Genomic DNA, 22,125 nt, shown 5'->3' with positions numbered 1-22,125 from the left:
CTGTCATATTGTCACAATCATCTCCTGTACAGAATAGTCTGTAATTGTAAGGATATGGAATTGCAAAGTCAAAGGAGCCATGGCCAACTATGATATCCAAGTATAAAAAGTCTAAAAACATGGATTTGTGAGGAGCAATTTTAAAATCTTTTCTGTAAATTTATAGTCATCCTCTCCTAAGTTAGTTCCTGATAATAACAGGAAGTTCTGACATAGTACAAACTGTCAACTACAGAAGTTATTAAAAAATGTTGCTTCATTTTCCAAGTGCCTCTAACAGTTACCTATTTATAATGTAAGCAAAGTAATTTTTCCTTGGGTCTCTGTATAATTTGTATTGAGTCATAAAGTCCTGTGAATGAGTTTTACAATTACATTCATTTGACAGCATAGCTACAGAAAAGGAACATTAACACTAGATAAAATATGCTTCCATTTCAACTTATACAAACATTTATAAACTCTTTTTTAAGGTATTTTAATTTTTAGATCATCTTAAAAGCTATAAGAAAGTTTATTATTTAAGTGTAAGGTTTTATATACATAATATAGTGAAAGATACTGAGCATAAAAGCAGAAGGAGGTGCATGAAGTGACAAAATTAGGCAGAAAAGATGACAGAGTTAAGCAAAGGGAGAGCAGAACACAGGGCTTTCTGCAGAAGTTCCAAAAGACAAGGCAGATCTCCTTTCCCTACAACAGATTCATTCTCTGGAACATAAGGGCCCAACACGATACTAACTTGTAAACTTTCACATCTGTCTCTAAAAAAGTTAGAGAGATAACAGCAAGTTGTTTAGTCAGAGGTAATGGAATTTCATTTTCTGCCCTGTTCTGCCCTGCAAACGTCGCCAAAACATTCATCCGTTTCCATTATGGACCCAGCTATCTATCTAATTGGCAGTACAGCATGTCAGCAAGGGCTTGATAGCATAGTGTGTGTTCCAAAGTATGAATCATATGCCTGTTGGAAGGTGACTGCAAGGGACTTACTCTAAACTCATTTTGTTCAACTGCTAATCAGTTATCTGGTTTCTGGCAGTTAAATAAATTCATATATTTAAAAACACAAAGCCTACTATTTTATTCATTCTCACCTTTAACTTCCAACATCACCTTCCTTAAATTGTCTGATCTGGTTTCAGCACAATGTAATCAGGTATCTCATTTTCAAAAGTCATGTTCGATTATTATCAAAACAACACATAAAGTCCAGGGTATAGTCCAGGGTATTAGTGCTTAGTTGTCTGAAAAACTATATTCATATACAAATGATTTCAGTTAAATTTGACAAATATGGTTTTGCTTTCATGAATATCATTAATATTTCATACAATTACTTCAATCCCTTTTTTAGCTTACAGGTACTGGATTCTATATGTAGTGTACTTGATACCATGAAAGCAATGAGGGATAAGTCAAAGATACCTTTTTAACATTCCTCATGCCCCACTTCTTGTTCAATTACAGCCTACAGAAAATCTGGAAGGTGACAACAGCATAAAGTTGGTAAGTAAAAACAGCTTCCATATTAAAAGAGGGTTTTCAAATTTTTTAAATTATTTTTTTAAAGATTTATTTATTCATACAGGACTGGGTTACAAGCCAGAAGTGCAGGGTTGGTGAGAGGCTTCACCAGAGAGAGTGGGAAGCAGAACAGGCAGATCAATGAAGTACACTGCTGAGGGGAGCGGCGAGCAGTCAGGGGTAGAAGTAGCATTGAGGTGGCTGCAGCTGGCTTGCAGCGCTGTGTCCTGACCAGTTGCGCCACCAGGAAGGGCCCTCAAATTTCTGTTTAAGTATTTATCCACAGTAAGAAAGAAGAAATGGGTGAAGAAGAAATTGGAGGGAACACATCTTGAGTAAGATTTCCAGCCAGTTGTAGCAAATCTTCTGGCAACATCATCTGATTTAAACACACATACACACAAATCAATGGACCTCCGATTAAAGACTTCCCACTACTGATTTGAAAATTGAGAATTGGAACTACATGTAGAAGAAACATTGCTCATGACAGCAAAAAGTATGGTAGAGACTTAATTGGGGCATAGCTAGATAAGGGAGCTTCCCTAACCATGACAGGGGAATGAAACACCTTGGGGCTTGAAAGTGGGTAAGGAAACTGTGTCCTGGGTGTGTGGACACACGTGGAATGTACAAGGTCATTGACCTTAGATACTCTAAGGTTGTATAACTTCAACAGTGAGTGGACTTGGCCTGATTCTCGTAAGAACATATTGCTAGACCACATATCAGTGGCCCTTCAGGGATGAAATGAAAATGAAATTTGGAAGGAGAAAATGAACCCAGAAAGATATACTAAACTGCCCAAGGACAACACAGCCAGCTTGTAGCAGGGCAGGCATTAGGACAAGTTAACTGTCTTGGAAATTACTTATTCTAGGTTATTGATTCTACTACATGTTTTTTAAATTTATTTTTAGTAACAGCATTTATTGTTGGACCATTATAAAGGGAGAATAGTGCAAACTGTCATGTTTTTACTCTATGTAAAAAGAGAAAAGAAATAAAGACAGCAGGAGCCTTTATGTGTGATAGCCAAAAAATAAAAAAACTTGCAAAAATGCAACTAAATTAGATCCATGGAGACATAACTTTTTATTTTATGCATTTGAAATAGAGAGATGAGTTTGATAATATAAAATTATCTAACTTTCCTTAGAATTATTTTGTGAAAGCTTATCATCAGAATACTATATCATCTTTGGAGCACATATATTTTAGTAACATATGTCGAAAGCCTACAGCAATAGCCACTGGAGGCAGATTATGTCTAAATGGTGAATTGTTTCACTGTTCAGTTCTTTTGCACCTTCCTCCTCTTATTTCCTTCAATTATTTTTTCCCCTAAATTCTGCAAGCTCAGCAAGTGTTCATCTTTTAATGCTTTCAAAATGACTGCCATGAATGGAGGGTCATTACATTTTAAATAAGAGGAATCGTCTCCAAAGAAATTCAAAAGCTGCACTAAGGGTACATTTCAGACTACGGGCAATTGGCAATGGTGATTTATGAGCTACTCATTCTCTCACTGACACACTCAATGTTACACTAAGGAACATTAGACTTAAACTTAAATAGCAGAAAGGATTAAAAAGTGATTTTATTTAATAAACAATAAAGTTCCTCTATACTGACCTCCCCTAAAACTTGTTGCCAGAGGATTTAGGTAGTTATCCAACCAAGAAATGAATCAGCTGACTCTCAGATGGAAAATCTGTTCTCTATGATAACCCTCCTGTCACCCTATAGAAGATCACAGAAGCCTTCCCTTTTTAATTGCATTTTCCTAGACTGATGTTTACCCTGTCCTTCCAAACAGCTAGTGAAAGGAAAATAATCAAATTTATTATAGATAGAAAAGCAATCACATCTTTTTCTCATTTGTTTCTAAGGTAATAAATAAACTAAAAATATCATAAAGGCAAGGTCAAACAAGTCAGATGATGTGCACCTTCCAAATGTGAGCATATTAAGAGAGAAACCCATTTCATATTTCAAGCATTTGGGATGAATGTGTTTTTGCAAACAGGTAATTTCCTTGTTATATTTTCAACAGACCTCAAATTTCAGATTATATCTACTGTAATTAAGCAAACAATCAGTGGTAATCACAATTCAGTGGTAATTTAATATAAATTATCTGAATTTTAGGATCATAGCTAATAACTCCAGGAACATTTAATTGTCATTCCAAATGCAAGTAGGCCCTTGTGCTAAATGTTACAAACAGAAATTTGCTTCAGAAAAATTAAATGTAGGAAAACATAAAGATAGAATAGAAAATAAAGTCAGTTTTCTAACCAGGACAAGGGAAAGACAATAATAAAGTAAAACCCATTTACTTAGAACCCTGATTAGGACAATAGTGTGGGTATATCAAAAAAATGTTTATAACTGTCTCTCAGTTTAATATTCTTCAACACAAAACAGGAACATTTCTCTGATTAAAAATATAAGAAGAAACATTTTTTTAAAAAAAATTCCAAGTCCACTACAAAGAGAGAACAGGAAGAATAAACTCTTACTCTGAAATGTGAGATACACAATGAGAACAGTGAAAATAAAGATGACAAATTTGAAAATAAAGACTAAAGAGACAGAGAGACCACAATAAGAATATGAACCCCTATTTTGGTGAAGTCTACAGTGAGACTGAAGACTCCACACTTAGTGACCCTGCATTTTTCCAGAAACTTGACTATGTTGGTTAAAAGTATCAAAAACTAACATTCCACAATGTCACTCTGTAACCTCAGCAACTCACTAGAGGGCAATGTAAATAGAAATGAATGAGACATTCTCTCAGTTTACAGGGAGTATGTTATAGCAGGGTGGGCTGCAATATTAAAATAGCCTGAGTAAGGAAACACCAAGCAGAATTGGTTTTATATTATAATCTAGTTACATAGTACCCTAAGTAGATGATAGTTCAACATGGAAGAATTTTTAAAGAAGTGAAATTGTCTACCCTAGTGATGAGATTTCCAAAAGTTTGCCTGTTTCACTAAAACATAATTATAGATTTGGAAAATTTCCTAAGACTTGACTAAAGTGAGTTCTTTCTAAATTGTCAATATCTTCTTAATAACAGAGGTTATGTTTCCCAAGGGGGGAAAAATCCCTATCCCTCAACTGAAAAAAGATACCATTCTGTATTGTCATAAATACCCATTAACCTGCGGTTTAAAAATGCTAAGTTTTAATTTCCATTGTCATAAATTTCTCTCATACCCAGAAAATACCTAAAATATGACATCTGCCATTCCTAGAATTTTTCTTCTATAGTGTTTTTTTTTTTTTTCCTACCACAAATGTTTCTGGTTGTCTGAAAGCCCTTACTTACATTGTCCAACAGAGTCTGAAACCAAACATGTTGTTATTCCAGCTTCCACATTTTAATTTAAGGTCATCATTGATTACATTCCCATCCTTAACTGTGTAATTTTGATAAAATGAAGCAAACCATAAATTTAAATTCCCTTGTTCTAGCACTTAGATTTCTAATTAATCTCTTCTATCACTTGCAATGAACCTTGGTCAAAGAGACTGCACCCAGCTGTCCTGAAATGCTTTCATTATTGGGTCATTGAGCTACAACAGTTTCATGTCTACACATATTTTTTGGAATTAAAACCAAAACAATTACAGGAATTGGCAAGGCAAAAGACAAAGGAACATATAAATAAATATATACAACCAGATTTAGAGTTGGGGAAATTCTTTCAAATTAGAAATATTTTTCTTGGAGCTATTTTACTAGATTATCACTAGAATATGATTGCTAAATAATTTTATGAAATTTATGTATCATAATACCAATGGTATCAAATGTAAAATAAAGCCAGATAATTTAAGACTACTCAGAAAATTAAAAAAAAATAAAATGTTCTTTATTTAAAAAAGACCAAAGGGTAAGAACATGATTTGAACTGATGATTGCAAAGTGAACTCCTCTTGACACCTGGAAGAAAGAATAGAGGTCAGGATCAAGGTTGAAATAAATCATTAATACATTACTTACTTCTTTGTATCCGAAAATGATGCGTCCATCCATGAGGAGAGTTGCCTGGAATGTGAAGCTTCCCAGGTTGTAATTATCCTGGAGATGAACATGGTCCCACTGGACTACAAGAGCTGTACCTATAAATCCCATTGGAATGGAAGACATGAAATGAGAAAAGAAAAAAAGAAAAAGAAACATCAATCAATTCTGGTAGGGAGTTATCACAAAACAGTGAATTAACCTTCAAATCTATTAGCTGCATAACTTGAGTTTTGTATGGGTCGCTGGAATTCAGTTATTGAAATCACAGTCGGGGTACTTTTAAGAACTGAGTATTCTATAAATATTTGGTAAAATCTAACCTCATACTGAGGTGAATATTGAGCCCAGAATGGGGAAATCTTGCCTTGAGAAGTCCATTAATGTTAATGGGTACTGCCTGCTTCAACTTCCAAGAGCCACTTTCAACATGTAGTCCAAGTGGACTGAATAACTTCAAATACATTTGACGAATGCTGAGAGAGAAGAAAACGCACTCAGGAAAGTTAGAATCACTTATAAAAGACCTGAAAATGTTTCTTCCACACTTAGAATTATACTCTCCCATGCTGAAGAAATTCCTTTAACACTAATGGGAAGTTTTTTCCTTTGATTCACAGTGCCTGCATTTCTGTCTTTGTTGTATTGCTTGGAGGAGGCTGCAAGGAGGCTCAAAGGGCCGCAGGCTAAGATTTCAGAAGCTCCTTGAAGTGCACTGGGATGCATCTTCAGGGCTACGTATTATATTCTGATGAGTCAATCCGCCAGCGTTTACTAAAATGATTAACATATTGATAGTCTGATAACCACCATTGAGAATTCAAAATTTTAGCTAATATTTATCTATTTTTTAAACAGAAAACAAATATAAGTGAAGCATTTGATGCAACTCTAAGATTTAGATTTCTATTTCACTAAAAATTCATGTTGGAAAAAAAAGATACAGTGAAAATATATCTCACAGAAATCAAAGAGCAAAATTATTTCCCAAGTCAATGAGTATCTGATTGAAAGAGAAAAAATTGAGATTGTGTGGCAGGAAGGGTGATTAGTGAACACAGAGGGCTTGGGCGAGCAGTGTGATCAGCAGGGCACAGCGTCTCTGCCTCTTCCCACATCCCTAACCCTAACCACTTCTCTCATCTGTAGGTCTCTGAGTTAGCCCCTGTACCTGGTGATTGTTGGGGAAAAGGAAAATGTCATTACTATATTCTTGATAAAACTTAAACCTGAACATTTAAAAAAATATATTCTATTTATGCATAGAAGACCCGGGGGTGCAGAGCTAGCAGTGCAAAAGTAGGAGCATTCAGAGTGGTGAGCAGAACAGAAAGATCTACTGAGATACACTGCTGAGGGGAGAAGTGGGGAGACAGCAAGGGTCTGCTGCGCCATGTGGGTCAGCTCCCGGCTGACTATCAAACTCAGGTCCTGGTGGTGACCGTGCTGCAACTTAACCCCAGGTCCAAATCTTAGAACTTTTGGCCAAAATATAGGAGGTTCCCTCCTCCCATGGACACACCTAATGGAAAATGGCACATGGAAACTTTTTTTCTGATGAAATTCAGACCCAGCTGAGTGACTCCTACAGATCAGGAGGTGACTGAGCAAATACCCAAAACTTGATTTTCTTAAGTATATTTTAACTACCAATTACTCCTCTATCATTAAAGGCTATGTTCACACTACATACTCATAAATTTTAGAAATTTATTAATATTTTATTCAACTTGCCTTGACTTAAAGATCAGATTTAAGAAATATTTATTTCATTTTTTTTAAATATGAAGGACTTATCACAGATAACATCAAATCAATGTATTTTCTTTATTAAAGGTTGCTAGAAGCAATTTATTATAAGCATAGTGAGGTTAACAAACATTTGTTGAAGAGGAAGAACAAGTGACATGTACTTTACACAGTAACAGTTACATGATAACATCTGTCATCTTAGGATAGTTAGTTGCATGAGTCGTTTACAAATCCAGTTTACCCAAACAAGCAAACAAACAAACAAAAAAAAGCCTACAGGTTTACAAAAACACAAATATGAATATAATTATTAATGTAAGATAGTACACAATCAGTAAAAAGAAAAGACAGGTTAGCCAATACATACCATTATCAAAATATCTGACTGTTGAATTTCTGGATACACTGGGATCAAAATTTGCCATTAAAGGTGCTATATACTGTGTGGCTGTCAGCATTCGATGTACAACTTCCCCAGTGTATATGAAACCTAAAATTAGAAAAAATAGTAATAATGTTAAGCTAGATAAAATTTCAATTAAAATACCTCCAATTTGATTAGTCATATTTTGAAAATAAAGTGTCCTAGTTTCTAGAAAAAAAGTAATGTCTTAATGTCTGATCAGTATCTGTTATGACTGTGTTATGTAACAAATTTCCGTATGATTTGGTAGCACCTTACAGATTAATAGTTGGGATATCTATGCTTTGTACAATTTTAATTGGCTATTACATTGAAATGATTATTGGGCTGGAGAAATTAATATGATTATAAGTAAATCACACACTCATTTGCTATTATGCATTACTTACTTTTAAAACAATCAAACAAGCAAGTTCTTTTTACAAGTGGATGTATTTTCATTATATTTTATTGCACTTTCTGAAGCTGTAGCTTCAGTTTAAACCATTTTAGAAGTCACATATACATCTTCAATATGAAACTGCAGAACTTGTTCTGAACGTTCTTTTTCATAGTCGAAGGAGGTTTAACCCCGATGGGAAAATATGTGCATTTCTCAGATTCTCAAATCTTTACAATACTAGCGTCTTATCAAGAAAGTTAATGCTTACATTCTTGCAAAGAAGTTGGCAAAATATTCATAAGATACAAATGTCTTTTAATTTAGAGAGACTCCAATGCCAGCCTGTTTTAGAGGTTGGATAATGAGAGAGAATTTACTGTGGAGAACTTTGTCACCAATTAATTTCCAATAGCTCCTGTGCTACCAATTTATCCACTTTCAATTATACACACTGGGTTTATTTTCTCTGTGGATTATCCATGACAAATTGTTAATCCTATAATGGCTTCTTGCCTCCAATATCTTTAGCTGGCTGGGAAAGGGGAGTTAGCCCAAAGAATGCTAAATTTCTTAATTTTTCTATCCAAACTTCGTTTATGGAGATAAAGTAAGTTTACATGTTTGTATCTGCTCCTGGGACTATAGGTTCTAACCTCCACCAACGTACATGTTCACACCCTCCCCACCACCAGTGAACAATCCTCTCCCGTGTTCCTCTGCACCACTTCCCTCCCCGACTCCAATCCCACTGCCCTCTGCCTCTGGTTGCCTCAGTTTTGCAATCAGATGTTAAGAGTTTATTATTGGTTTGGTCTTGATTGACCCTTTGTTATGTTTCTCTGCATTCAAATATTTATTTAAGAAATTTTCAGTTAAGAACACATACGCAAATATATGCGCGCGCGCACACACACACAATCACAAAATAAAATCCAAAGCAAAGTACTGGTGACAATACAGATGCAATGCTTAGGCAATCAAAAGTTAATTAGTTGTCTGGGACTATTACAGATTATTTTTCTATTTTTACAAGAATTGAAAAAATCATTATTTTTAAGAAACACAAAATTGTGTAAGCTAGAGGCTTCAAAAATAATAAATATTTCGTTATCTCACTTTATGGTTTGAATAAACATTTCATTGGCATATTGTAGACATCAGAATTATTTCAAATTCTCAAATGCTATTCCAGGTTAGTTATGAGAATATTAAATCTCTAGTTACTTTGAAAATAATTTTTGTTTTTCAGGGATAGTAGCTCTGGGTAGCTATTTCTCTCCTGGTATTTTCTATATACTAATTGAAGAAACTTTACTTGATTTCAAGAATAAATAGGTCAGTAGTTTAAGGCAGTAAGCTGTTTAAATCAATCAAAATCATTCTCCAAACAATGTTGACAGAAACGCAGCAGTGATGCCTAGAAGCACAGAGCTGAAAAATGCAGGGCCATTAATGAGTCACATATTTTATTTTCTATGATTAGCATTTCAAGTAAATTATATATTTTATCCTTGAATGTTCCTATATAGATTTGGGGGAAAAATCTATTTTCTGTAACCTAAAAATCTATTTTCTGTAACCTAACCCAAGTTTCAGTTCGTATGAATCCTACACTGTTGATTCCTTCCATCAGGAAAAAGTTTTCCATAATAAAAAATCCCCAAATTTCACAGGTGAAGTCTCAGATTTTTCTCAAAGAACTATGTAAAAATAAGGAAGAATCTGTTAATATTTAAAACTATAATTATAATTTCTGATTCTTCTATTATAATTTTAAAATAGATTATAATTACTATTACCATGATTATGACCGTTGTTAAAACTATTAACATGAAACACCTGCTATATTTTCCAACATAACCTGCCACTAGTATTAATCCACTACCATCACCAAGAACATTGTGAAAAATAACCCAAGGATGCAAAAACCCCATTATTCTACGGATGGAGTTTAATACTGCTAGTTCAGAGAATTTCTCCTTGTTTTCTTTAGCTATGATGAAAGTCAATTCCTACCAATATCTTAGGTTAGTTCTTATAGACCCAGATGTGAAATGCTTAACTACAGTGATGGGCTCTACTTAGTTCTTAGATTTCTAGATTTTAAAAATCCCATTTCAACAGTGGTTAGTAACAATACCCTAACAGTACTAATCTATTAAAATATTTGCATCTTTTCCTTAGCTGTTTTAGGCCAAAGTAGCAGAGAAAAATATTTCATTTTCTTGGTCCTTCACATTTGGAGTAATTTAAGGAGTGAATTTTAATTTTTTAAAACTAGTTTGTAGCCATTTGAAGGGCTAATAACTTTTTTCTCACAATGTGCTTTTTGTGTATAGGAAGTTTGAGGAAGATCCATTCTCTTCATGAAAATTCCAACACATATACTTTAGAGTGAAACTGTTGTCATAGCAAATATTAATTTTACTGTGTTGCTAAAACCTCCACTCTTTTAACTGGCAAGCTATAAAAAAAGGTTTTAAATTTAATAGTTCAATTGTCATCTACAATAGGCTGAAATCAATGGATAACACGATTAGAAAATTTATTTAATGATAGAATCAAAGCTTTTCCCAGTTGTGTGATGATTAAGTTACTTGATATCTCTGTTCCCTAATCCACTAAGTGGGAGAGTAACAATGTATGTGTCATTAGGTTGCTGTAATGGTCAAAATATATTGGTACAAAATTGGTATATTGGTACATAAAAACTGTTTAAAAGTAAAAAATCACATTATTCCAAATTGGATCAAGGTACAATATTGAATTTAGCTACAAGGAAACAGGTACAAATATTTTAATTTACAAAACCTATTTGATCTATCTTTTCTCACATGCAAAAGGAGTAAGTGCCTTGTAAAAATATTAACCTCCTATTGGTTGCAAATGGTTGTTTCATTTAATTGGAAGTGTCATAGTAATGAGGGGAACACCAAGAGGTTTATAGTTGCCTCTGAAACTTTAATGTGCAAAGGGCTACATAAAATATTCTACTTCATCATCTTTCACTTGATATTTTAACCCAGAGGAAAGTCTGGATTTGATGGGTACAACTATCTGGCACTGAGCATTTACAGCTAAATGCTGCCTGGAGAGGACATACAGATGCCTTCGTTCCCTCATGATGCGTGTCCCATGATCCCTATATACTTAGGATCTGAAACTTAGGGTCTTTTAGCCATGGACATTTAGAGGATAGATTCTTCGTTAAACTCATATAAGGTTTGTTCCATTTCTCTTTATGGAGGCCTGGGCAATAAAACTGAGGGTTGCACATGGTTATTGTTTGGCAAGTTCTCCGTGTTTGTGGTGAAAAATTTCCTTGAAATAGTTGAAGTCCTGTCATATTTCAACTAACATTTTGCATAAATTCCACATTATCGATCATAACACATTCTCATATTCGATGAACAACATTTTTTCAGACAAACACTTATTTGTAATTCAGTTAGCCATTTCAATAAACCACACATGGCAGTAATTGCTAATTTGAAAATTAAAAGTTGTGGAGTAATGTAACTGTCTGCCAGCTGCTACTGAACAATGTGCAATGACAGGTTTCTAGTAACAAGTTTCCTCTGGACAAAATCTTGCTGGAAAGCCTCCTGGTTCACCGTGAAGATATTGGATTTTACATGCAATCTAGATGGTTGAAGGAAAAAAAAAAAGAGAGAGCGAGACATTTCTGGAATTTATGTGAGTGAATTTCAATATGCCCTGCAATTTAAACACTCAAAACATTGACTGTTGGGGAAAGACGCTATTTGAGAAAAGAATGGAACTTAGGTCACATTTTATACTTTATATGCATATGTGTGTTTTGTATGTGTAGACTCTCATATACAGATATATGTGTACATCTCTCTATATAAGTATACATATACACACACAAACACATATACACACACAAACACATATACACACACAAACATATGTACAGATGGATGTACATCCATCTGCTTATCCATCTATCATCTGTTTATCTAAAGAATCTTAGTGTGTAGGTTTTCCGATTGAGAAAAAAACTGGTTTACAAGACTACATGCTGCAGAGGAGGAGGGTCACACCCCTTCAGAGGTATGTCTGCCACACTAAAGCAAAGCAAGCAGATTTTGTAAATCAATACAAAAAAAAATATGAGTATCTCAAATTTGAAACACAGTAGTTCATTCACTCTGAAAGCATTTCAGGTAGTTTCACACGCTGTGTTGCTCCAGCTGCACAGAGCATTCAGTACTTTGGCTAGAGCCTACCTTGACTGACCTTTTCAAAACGCATTTTGAAATTTTCAAATAGAATGTATTCCTACACAAAATGTATCAACCATGTTTTAGGAAACACTAAACTGCAAGCAGTGTGCGACTGAAGAAACACTAAGAGCTGTTTACTACATACTCTTGGCATTTCTCTCCATACGTCATACATTAAACAAGATGAAAAGATAAGCAAGTCAATTATTATAGAAGAATACTTATGATCCCGTCATTTTAAACTCTGAACATATGCAAAATTAGTCATTTTTTAGTGATGCATTTCTTTCCTTCACAGAAACGTAAAGAATGATAGAACTGGTGTTTGATAGTGGTTAGTGCTAGGAGAGAAACTGCATCTTAGAAATCCTATTTCTATCTATCTTTTATTCTCACTGGTAGATAAACAGACACATGGGTGCTCACTGCTTACTTATTCATAAATGCATAAGTATTTTTATGTATGTATTAACAATTTTAACTTTTTAAGATAAAATTCACATTTTTTGATGCAAGCACTTTATATCCTATATGTGGGTTGTATTATATACTGCTGTATTTATACAGATATGTATACATCCATATGTAGAAATCTTTCTAGCTATTAGAGTATGTAGACTTTACTGAGAATCATCTCTTAGTGTTAATTCAGAGGAGGATTTACAAGGATATATTCTTCTAACACAGTTACTACATAAATTTATGTGTATTCATTGGCATATGATCTCTGAGGCTGATAAGAATAGATGTTGGTTAGCATTAGCATTTATCACACAAATTAAAACATAATTCAGATGCTAGAGATTCTACTTCCCATAGTCCTACCATGAAAAATTTTGAATGAATATATTTATTTTGCTCAAAACACTGACAGTATATTTCTTTGACCTTAGGAATCATTGTGAGGACAACTCAGATTCTAAAATTCTCTGGTACATAGCCAAATATTCATACACATTCAAATTTAGATATTGTGTGATGTTCAACCAATTTGTATTTCTTCACAGATGTGACCATGTATTTTAATAGTTTTAAAAATGAATCTTAAAACGATAAATTCTTAAGACATGCAAAGAATGTGTTTAGGCATACATGAGTAAGTAAGCAATGAGCACCCATGTATCAGTGTCTCCACCATCCAATGTAAAAGAGGGTAAGACCTCGAAGATGCAGTTTCTCTTCTGAGAGCCAAGTAAGCACTAGCACTCCTTGTGTCCATCATTTCCTTCCTTTTTTATCCTACACTTTACATTACTACACATGATTAGGTTTGTGTATGTTCAGAATTTAACATAATTGATTCATAAGTATTCTTCTGGAGGTTTTAAATTTCACTGTGATATATTCCTTAAAGAAAAGTGATGCTGTGTGAATGTAGGTGGGTTTCATTCATTTTTCATGATTGCATGAGATTCAACTATGTGAACACCATAAGTTATTCAGTAGACTTGTGAAAACATTTATATTGTCTAAGTTTTCCCAGGTGGTTACAGCATCTGATAAATCTACCATTGCTATATACATATTTGTTTTGCTTCAGAGTCCCATGTTCAATCTGATAGTTGTGAAATTATATTGCATTATGGCATTAATTTACATCTTCAGTTAAGATGACTCAACTACATTTAAATATACTATTCAATTCAAGGTGACTAATAACATTAAGTTTTTTTCAGTAATTTACTCCTTTTTCTGTGAAGTGCCAAAAGAAAGTCTTTGTCTTACTAATTTCTAAGATTTAATTTCAGCTTTTCAAAAACATATTCTATTATTTATGGTTTATACTTAGGAAAATTTTTAGTAAACAGTAATGAAAATACTTGGTAAATGCCAGTCATTGGTTTTACATTTTAACAAGGCAGACATTTAAAAAAAGATATATATACTTTTCGGAAATGTACAATTTTACTGATGACTACAGGAGTGGCTGAACTGACAGAAAACTCAGATTTGGCAGTGAGAAAACATTTGTATGACGTTTTTCTATCATTAACTAACACCTCTTAGAGTGGTCGATTGGGGGTGCCGCCCATCATACCTGCTTGAGGTGTGCAGGCCTTCTTGAAATGCTTCTGGGCTCTCAGGAACTATAATCTTCCCTATTGTGATGTTATACAGAAGTTCTTCTATATTGCTGTCTAAGCATCTTAAAAATGTATCTACCCCATTAATTTTCTTCCACTAAATATATTTTGACAGTTATAAAAATATGGATAAATTGGGTGCTTTCAAATGGACCCAATTCCAGCAAAATCTAGCCAGTCTATAGACACTTATATTTGAAGAGAAAGGATTTTTTAAACTGTTGTGCATTTATAAATGCTTTTAAAGATAGATGAGTAAATTTTCTCATCCTCAAATATGCTATTTGGCTTGACAAAGGCTGGCATATAATTAATGGAGTTTCAAGAATGAGAATCACTGAACTACCAAGTGCCACCTACAGCTTGACACATAAAGCCCTCTCTAGTCTGGCCACTGCCTTGCTCTTCAACTCTATCTCCTACTTCTCCACTGTACCCTGGCATTCAGCTGCTCACAGCAATCTACAGCTGTCATGGGCTTGATGCATTTTCACATGCTGCTTTTTCTGTCTGAAATGCATTTTCTTCCTTCTGTGCTCTGAAATGTTCTAGTCATCTTTCAAGCTTCAATTTAAATGTCTCATCTTCTGTGAAGCCTTCTTTTATCCTCTTCCATCCCAGAAAATCTGATTATACCCTTTGAAATTTCATCCCAATATTCATCCAGAAACTTCTATGATAGGCCTATGAGTTACAATTCTATGAGTTACAATTGTTTGTTTTCACACACATCCCCTGGCCTGTCTCCTTTCTGATCACCTGTTACAGACCCTAGAGTACAGGGACCAAAACTGTCTCATATTTGTGTCTCAACATAGTTTCTGACGGTACTCATCCAATTTGTAAGTAGTTATTGAGAGTTTGGTATGTTTGAAGGATTACACTAAGAACTGAGGTTAAAGCAGAGAGGAATAAATTCTCTTGATCACAGAGATGGTGAATGATGAAGCTGAAAACACTCACAGGTAATACTGTGCAAAGCATGGCAACCAAGGAAAAGGAACTTTTTAAAAAGAAAATGAAAATACAGAGGAGGTTGGAAGCAGCATCTAATCAGATTTGCTTTAATGAAAAGCATTGTGAAAAGTACTTCATTCATGAGGATGATTCTTTAGAGACTAGAGGACAGACTGAGAAAAGTACATAGTTAATTCCAACTGTGTTCATCCTGCCTTTCTCCCTTTACCTGGGGTATTAGTTACACAAGGGTGTTCTCTAATGTGTATATTTTTGCTAAACAACTGAGCTATACTTAAAAAAAAAAAGGCTTTTAAAGTTGATTCAGCAGAGTATAGGCATTGAGTAAGGAGGAGTCATACTAAACTAGGGTGCAGTCTACCCCTTTGCTCAGGAATCCATGGGAAGCTGGAAAGAGCTGAAGCTAGAATAGGAGGGGTTAGACATAGATGCATCAGAGGGCTTTTCAGAAATAGAGTCAATGACAGAGACAGTGTGAGAGCACTTAGGAAAGACTCAAATGGAGACAAGGAAATTGTGGAGAAAAAGTTAAATCTAGGCCAACGGGCTATTTTCAGAATCAAAGTGCAAGCAGTCTAATACTATTCCTGTGATTGCATGCAACTTCAGGTATTATACGGTTGTAAGGTGGCCTTTCAAGCCTGGAGTCTCCCTATAGTTGTGTGCGAGGTGGGGATCTTGGGGAAGGAGCATCATCAAATTTCACTAATATATAAGCCCCACTGCAAGAGCTATACACTGGACAGATTACCTGCTGAAGCACCAAGAAAAGTGGACAGGTATCTCTGACTCCAGTAAGGAGAGTGAGCATCAGCACACAAAGGCAAATTAATCTTCTAGAAATTAAAAATACCTCAAGGAGCACTCACTCCAGTTTGACTTGTCATTTTCAGAATAAGGAAAACCTTAAGAGAACTCCAATGTGGTCAATTTATTTACCTGCTGTTAATATATTTGTTGGCAACATCAGCGTTCCACAAGCACTATGTAAAGCACCACTGTACATATATTCTATGACAAGGATTTCCTTTCCAACTTTCCTGGAGAAACTTTTTTTAGGATAAACTAATACATATAAGTGTTGACATAATGGTAAATAAATACAAAGCAATGAAAGTATTATACATAAAAAGCTGTGAAGGAGAATTATATAAATATACTGACAGGATTCTTACACTAGGGTTCTCCACTTAATTCAGATGGATAAATATGACAGTCTAACAGTAAAATATGAAAGTCACTAAAGATTCCTACTGATATTTCACAGAAGTAGAGGCAGTAGAGTTAAATTATGGAGTGATTTAAAATGCAAAGACAGGTGAGGGGCAGAGCATCACTAAGAGGGAATTTGAAGCATTTTATTTTCATAAGTGAATGGTCATTGTTCATTAACTGAAATACTCTCTGAGAGATTATCAAATAAAATAATTGATAAGCTGTTGCAAAGAAGTATCGGAAAACATTCGAAGACTTATTAGGGTCGATGAGCTTTCTAGATGTCAAAAATGTCTCAGAATATTTGTCCTCTGGGAAAAATTGCTGAGAAGGGGTTATCAGATTGACAGTTTACAAACATAAAAAAACTGGTAACTCACTCCTTTTTAATAAGATTATGGTCAGAACACTTACTTTGAGATCTATTTTCTCAACAGATTTTTAAAAGCATGATACAATATTATTAACTAAAGACCCAATGTTATACAGCAGATAATTCAAATTTGTTCTTCTTATAAAACTGCACCTTCACCCCTATTGAAAAGCCACTCCTCTGTTTTCCTCACTTTCTAGTGCTGGCAACCACTGTTCTCTCCTCTGCTTCTATGAGTTTGACTATTTTATATACCTCAGATAACTGAAATCATGCACTTTGTCCACTATGACGAAGTTATAGTCATAATGTTGTCAAAGTTCACTATTTTGTCACATATTGCAGGAGATACATCTTTAATAGGACTAAGAAATATTTTGTCATATATATGCATATGTGACGATTCATGTGTGCATGTGTGTGTCCTTTCTGCGTTCATCTGTCAATGGAAATTTAAATTTTTCCACTTCTTAGCTATTGTAAATAATGCCACAGTGAAAAATCAGTGCAAATGTATCTTTAATAATGTAATTTTATCCAAAGTGATATTGTTGAGTCATACAGTAGTTCTATTTTTCAATTTTTTTAAGGAGCCACTTGAATATTTTCCATAGTGGTTATATCATTTACATTTTCACTGAACACTGAGTAACTACACCTACACAGCAAACATTAGTAAACTGAATGGAGAAACAGACGAGAATACAAAAGCAGATTCCAACATTATACTTTCAATAATAGACAAAACATCCAGACAGAAAATCTTTCAAACTTGAGTAACATGAGAAACTACATGCACCTCAGACATACACAGAATACCCCACTCAGCATCATTCTTATATACTCTTTAAGTACATGCAACATATTCTCCAACAGATCACATGTTATACCATAAAACAAGTCTAACTAATAAAAGGAGATTGTAATCATATCAAGTAACTAAGCACAATGCTGTGAAACTAGGAATGAACAGCAGATGAAAAACTAGAAAATTCACAAATATGAGAAAATTAAGCAAAACCCTCCTGATTATCCGATGGGTTAAAGTAGATATCAAAAAGAAATGAGACAGTATTATTTTTGTACGGTTTCTGAATTTTGGCATATGCATCCCTTTTCATTTGTCTCAACATGCTGTTTAGTTTCCTTTTATTTCACCAAGGTTAAAACAAATAAGTTTCTGTGAAAATACTTGAACATGATAGAAGGCATTTTAAGACATTTTATTACTTATTCCATTGCAACTTTGGTTTACAAGTCTGTCACACACACTAAATGTTTCTCCAGAGCAGTGAATGCATTTGTTATCATAACTGCCTTTGCCCACTGCTCTGGGTAGCATGTCACAGCCTTTCTATAAATGCTGGCTAATTTTTTTGTGTATGTCACTAAGTAAGAGAGAAGATAATAAAAAATACACTTTTATTTAGTTTGGTAGAATTATCCTTTCTTGAGAGGGCCAGTGGTTAGAAGAAGCTCAGCAAGGAGTCAGAGCGACGGGAATAACCCAGGTGTTATCCCACATGGACCTATGTGTTGGCAGTGAGAACGGAAAGGGAGGGGTGGGTCAAACAGAGTCTATGCAAGAAATAAGGAGCAAACCTGATCAACAAGGAAAACAAAGATATATTTAATATGCATATCCAATAAAATTGCAACGAAAATGGAAAGCTTTATCCTTTCCAAAAACAAAATCCAAGAACAGATGGCTTCACTGGTGAATTCTACAAACATTCTTAGAAATAAGAAATGCTGGACACGATATGGGAAAAAAGCAATCATGGTGCATTGTTGACTGGAATGTAAACTTGGGCAGCCAATTTTAGGGAAAACTATATGGGTTTCCCTCAAAATAGTAAAACACAGAGCTACATATGATCCAGTAATTTCACTTCTGGGTATTTGTGAAAGGCAAAACACACTAATTCGAGAAAATTTCTATGTCCCTAAGTGTGTTGTAGCATTATTTACAACAGCCAAGATGAGGAAAAAATTTAAAAGTCTGGGAGTGGATGAATAAATAAAGAAAATGTGGTATGTATACACACAAGGGAAGCAAACTAATATAATATTAGGAATAAGATACAGTATTTTTTACTCAGCTGTAGGAAAGGAATGGAACACTGCCATTTATAGCAACTTGGATGGACCTTGAGGAATTACGCTAAGTGATTTGATACAAGTCACAGAGAGAAAGACATATTCCCTATGATTTCACTTATATGAAATCTCAAAACACAAACTAACACAACAAAACACAACAAAGAAAGCCAAGTAGAGACCAAGTGACCAACAGATTGATGGTTTCTGGAAACAGGAGGACAGAGCAGGGGAATAAGTGAAAAGGTATAAACTCCCATTTACAAAATAAGTAAGTCATAGGCATGGTGACTATTAGTACTGGCTATGCTTATTTGAAAGTTACCAACAGAGTAAATATTAAGAGAACTCACAAGAACAGAAGATTTGGGACTATTATGGTAAAGGATAGTAACTAGATTGATGGGGTGGTCATTTTGCAGCATATACAAATATTGAATCATTATGTGTGCCTGAAACTAATACAATGTTATATATCAATTATAACTCAATTTTAAAATGGAGATGCTTAAAAAAATACTATTTTTTTTTATCCAAGAGGACAGGTTTATATGAAAAAAGAAGGAAAAAGGCACTTGCATAGACAACAAGCAGGCAGAAAGAGCCGCCCCAAAAGAGACAGGTTTGCTAAAAGAGAGGCTGGAATATCACAGGTGGGTGACCTTGGGAGGAAGCTGCCTCTGCTGAGGGAAGTCAGAAAAGCCCCCATGTGGTCACAGGTCACATGTCAGGTCACAGGCAGGCAGGAGGGCTGCTTCCTCAAGAGCTCATGAGTTTTTTTAATATTTATTTTGATTTACTGCGCATACAAGAACTGGGTTGCAGGCCCAGGGTGTGTGTGTGTGTGTGTGTGTGTGTGTGTGTGCCTGTGCGTGTGCGTGTGCGTGCACGCGCGCGCGTTGGGGTGGGTAAGAGGATTCACCAGAGACAGAGTGGGGAGCAGAACAAGTAGATCTACTGAAATACACTGCTGAGGGGAGAAGCAGGCAGCTCACAAGAGGCCTGCTATGCCATGTGGGTTAACTCCCCCGGAGGGGTTTGAACTGATGCCACAGCTTGACAGCACTGAGACTTTCACCCCTGTACCACCAGGGAGGTTCTAGCGAGATTTCTTTTTTTAACAGGGAGCAAGGTTTAGTGGTGGTATCCCGATACGCCCAGTGCCCCTGCAGGAACGGTGTGGTGGTGGGCTATCAGAGTACTCAGCTGCACAGGGAAGCCAGGTCAGGTGTGCTGAAGCCAATCTTCCTGAAGACTGGGCCTGAGCGAGGAAGGAGCCAGAGGAAGTTAGAGAGGAAAGATAAAACTGAAAGATAGTGTCATAGAAATCCAGGACTTGATTTCAAGAGTAGGAGACTATCCAATAAACACTACCACTGAGGTAAATATAGAGAAAAAAAAAATCTGATCTGGCAGTTCCCTATAATTACTTATGAGGAAGCTCAAGGGAGAGAAAATCATACATGATTAAAGTGAATGAGAAAAGAAGTGTGTGTCACGGCCTGTCACTTACTGCCCTTTTTGATCAGATTCAATTTATCTATATGACTGCTCCCCAGGAGGGCAAGGTCAGGTCTTCTGCACTGCCTTGTTTTTCTGTTCCTTTCCAAGTGTTCTCCTCTTTTTTTTTCCAGACCTAGGCACCCTTCTGCAATAACTAAACCCATCAAAATCACACATTCTTTTTAGCTTTATCGGAAATGCTTCTTCTTTTGAACAATCTCCATTCCTGTCAACCAGATGTCTTGCATCCTTTGAAATTTCATGTCATATTCTCAACTTTCTTAAGACACTGAGGATATTTTTGATGTATACACACACACACACACACACACACATTTTGTTTCCTTTGGTAGACTAATACTCTCTGAAGAAAGAAAGAACCACACTCACAATCTATTACATCTCTATCAGTGTATGAATGCCTGGAAAACTGTGCTTTCTGGGTTTCATTCACCCCTTCACTCCACCATCTGATGGCTGGTTCCTGCCAGATCTTGTTTTGGGGGGTGGATAGAGCAGTGGGGATAGGGAACTTTTTCCAGGGGAACTTTCCATGTTTTGGAATAACATTGACTAATTAAAGATCTTCACAATTCTAAATATTAATTCCTCGGGGATCATTTCCTAACGATAGTAGCATCTTTAAAATACATTTAAATATCCCCCACTGAGATGATATAAATTTTTCCTTCTGAAACATCAGAAAGATTAAATAGAAAAATTTAAACAAGAAATATTTTCTCAGACAAAATAATCAAACTCATCTAATTGTATAGTGTTCAATTTGCAAACACTGGGGCAGAACCCTTGAGAATGACAGACTGAATAAAGGAGTTTTTAATATTTCATTATATTTAATCATGGAAGCCTAATTTAATATATCAGCCTGACATTGTCACTCAAAGAGTAACAATATCTAATATGCTTAAGTTGCCAATTGCTAAAAGAACATTTAAAAACCACTTAGTGATTGTAATCCCCAGTGGAAATAGCAATGTGGTATCTTAAAAAGTTAATGCACTCTAAAAAATGGCATATTATGTCATTGAGACAATGCCCAAAATTCAATAGCTATTGCTAAATAGCTGGAAACAGAAGGATAAAAATATATAACATTAAGACATTAAGATTCCATAATCAGAAATTTTGGGGAAACTATAAAATTCTGTTTCACAAAGGCAAAGACATGCAAATATTACAACCTTCTTGACTTACGAGTTAGCACTTCAAGTAATAATGGATAGAATTCTCATTTTGTTAAAGTAATTTATTATCACACCTTGGAAAAGTTCAAGTTTTTCTTTTCATCCTTTAAAAAATAATCAAGAGATTTGTGATCTGTTTTGATCTTATCTTTCACCCTTTATTTTATAACAAAACAAACACCAGAAACCATCAATACATAAAACATTCTGGATGGCATTATAGTATCTTTAAAAATCTTCAGCATTCATGCATTATTTACATTTGGAAAGACATGGAAACAACCCAAATG

The 22,125-nt window shown here is 35.0% G+C and overlaps 1 protein-coding gene across 3 annotated transcripts in view; it reads right to left on the bottom strand.

Annotated features, from left to right (window-relative positions):
- PLXDC2 (plexin domain containing 2) overlaps nucleotides 1-22,125 on the bottom strand; it is a 350,950-nt gene that overhangs the window by 88,088 nt on the left and 240,737 nt on the right. For all 3 annotated transcript variants that reach the window (XM_012731363.1, XM_012731361.1, XM_004691292.2), the window contains 2 exons: nucleotides 7,689-7,811; nucleotides 5,549-5,667 (listed from right to left, as the gene is read on the bottom strand). In XM_012731363.1, coding sequence (XP_012586817.1) covers nucleotides 5,549-5,667; nucleotides 7,689-7,811 — 242 coding nt within the window. The remainder of the gene's footprint in view (nucleotides 1-5,548; nucleotides 5,668-7,688; nucleotides 7,812-22,125) is intronic.

This window comes from Condylura cristata, unplaced genomic scaffold, assembly GCF_000260355.1.
Source record: "Condylura cristata isolate star-nosed mole 26May11 unplaced genomic scaffold, ConCri1.0 scaffold00030, whole genome shotgun sequence".
NCBI lineage: Eukaryota > Metazoa > Chordata > Mammalia > Eulipotyphla > Talpidae > Condylura > Condylura cristata.
This window is presented reverse-complemented; position numbering and strand designations above follow the sequence as displayed.